General features: G+C 37.6%; 1 protein-coding gene across 5 annotated transcripts in view; it reads left to right on the top strand.

The window, feature by feature from the left end:
* Positions 1-1799, top strand: part of EIF4G3 (eukaryotic translation initiation factor 4 gamma 3) — a 181505-nt gene extending 179706 nt beyond the window's left edge. For all 5 annotated transcript variants that reach the window (XM_021709853.1, XM_021709852.1, XM_021709851.1 and 2 more), the window contains one exon: positions 760-1799. In XM_021709853.1, the coding sequence (XP_021565528.1) occupies positions 760-941 (182 nt within the window). In that variant the 3' untranslated portion in view covers positions 942-1799. The remainder of the gene's footprint in view (positions 1-759) is intronic.
* Positions 1800-2229: the final 430 nt, after the last annotated feature.

The following is a 2229-nucleotide window of genomic DNA, read 5'->3' as shown; positions in this document are numbered from 1 at the left end:
CAGGTCGAGGCTGCAGTGGCTGGGAGCGGCCACTGCACTCCAGTCTAGGTGACAGAGTGAGACTCCAACTCAAAAAAAAATTTGTAAAAATAATGCTGTAAACTTATAGTACAGAAATATATAAAGAAGAAAGTAAAAAAGCCACTCTTATATTTAATTTTTAAAGTGTTTAGGTTGAGAACTACATAGTATGAAACGTTTTCACCAATATCAGAAAATAGTTCAAATTGAGAGGCTCAGTGTGGTGGCTCAATCTGTAATCTCAGCACTTTGGGAGGCCAAAGTGGGAGAATTGTTTCAGACCAGTAGTTCGAGACCAGCCTTGGCAACATAGTGAGATCTCATCTTCACAAAAAAATTTAAAAATTAGCTTGGTGGGCTGGCACTTGTAGTCCTAGCTACTTGGGAGGCTGAGGTGGATCGCCTGAGCCCCGGAAGTTGAGGCTGCAGTGAGCCCTCATTGTGCCATCGTACTCCAGCCTGAGCAACACAGTGAGACTCCAACTCAAAAAAAAAAAAAAAAAAAGTTCAAATTGAACAAAATAACAGGAATAAAAAATAATTTAGACTGCCTAAATCTTCTTTTTCTCTTTGTCAGGCAAGTGCTACTATATCACCAAGAACAAATTCTGTGAACTGTCATTATTTTTATGGGGGAATTCATGTGCATTCATTTATTCGTTCATTGCTTTGAAATACATGCTTTTTTTCACAACTACAGTGCCCAAAACTGATTTTTTTATTTTCACCTTCTTGTAGATTTGCTGCGGATGTTTTTTGATTGTCTCTATGACGAGGAGGTGATCTCCGAGGATGCCTTCTACAAATGGGAGAGTAGCAAGGACCCTGCAGAGCAGAACGGGAAGGGCGTGGCCCTGAAATCTGTCACAGCGTTCTTCACATGGCTGCGGGAAGCAGAAGAGGAGTCTGAGGATAACTAAACTTCAAATATACACAACGAAACAAAAGAAACAATTTAAGTATTTTTTTAAAAAGTTTCACGTCTTCGCCAATCACAGTGCAGCAAGGCCAATTCTCGCAGAAACCCCCACGTGTGCACGAGTGGGAGAGGGGAAAGAGAAAAAAAGGTGATCATGGAGGAAAAAGGTACTGGAAAAAAGTAAACTTCAAACCTGAGGGCGGGAGCACTAAAACCAAAATACATGTATTATTTATAGAAAATATTTTCTGTTTTAATCTTTTCTTTTTAAACGAGGACTCTCATACTTAAAAAAAAAAATGTTTAGCAAAAAAAAAAAAAAAAAGTTGAGAACTTTTAATTTATTTTAAGGACTGCAAATGCCAGTGTAATTTTTTAATTTGCAGTTTCTGTAAACAACTTGTATAATAGAAAAGCAGAGAAATAAATTTCCCTCCCCTTCAGATGCACCTCATGTTTGTTTTCAGGCATAGTGTTAGTTCAGATTTGAGAAGGTTTGGGATGAACAAGGTAAGAAAGATTTTTTTTTTTTTTTTTTGGCATCAAATCTTTCTGCCTGCCTCTCAGCTTGCTTCAGAAAATTAAAAAATCACAATAGTAATCAAAACATACATAACCTTGGAACAGAAGGAAATGCTGTGGACCAGAGAACTCCAAGAATTGTTTTTAAAAAAAAAGTGCTACCCTGGGAAAAGTACTCTTAATACTTTTGAAATCTTTAGAGCAACTTTAAGGCTTGTAAATACATAGAACAAATATTTAAAAAAAAAAGCAGAAAGAAATTGACCCAATACTATTTCTTTTCACTTTCAAAATATAAAGAACAAAATAAAGACAAACATTGCAAGTTTAAAAGAAAGTAAAGTGACTTCTCCTTTTGATAGCTGCTGAATGTGTGCCCAGTCCTGGGAGATACTGTCTGACTACTAATTGTCTAATCCAGATCACTCCTGAGGGAAGAGTGTGTGTGTGTGTGTGTGTGTGTGTGTGTGTGTGTGTGTGTGTGTGTGTGTGTACATGTGCACGTATATATGTATATGTCTCTACTCTTCAGAAAAGGCAAGCTACTTTGTGAATACGGAGGACACTTGTGCTTGGTTGGGAATGTTCGTTGTGGAGTCCAGGGAAACCTTTCCAACACTAACTAGAAATGCATTCAGGGGGAGAGCACACTTGAGGGCAACTTTTAAAGTAACTATGTGTTCCACTGTATGGATTTGGACTCAGGACACTGCTTCACTTTGAGACTACCACTTATTTTAAAATCTTCCATAAATTGCCTACAATGC

This window comes from Carlito syrichta, unplaced genomic scaffold, assembly GCF_000164805.1.
Source record: "Carlito syrichta isolate Samal-C Ts95f unplaced genomic scaffold, Tarsius_syrichta-2.0.1 Scaffold287509, whole genome shotgun sequence".
NCBI classification, from domain to species: Eukaryota; Metazoa; Chordata; class Mammalia; order Primates; family Tarsiidae; genus Carlito; species Carlito syrichta.
The sequence above is the reverse complement of the archived record's forward strand: the minus strand, read 5'-3'. Positions and strand labels throughout refer to the sequence as shown.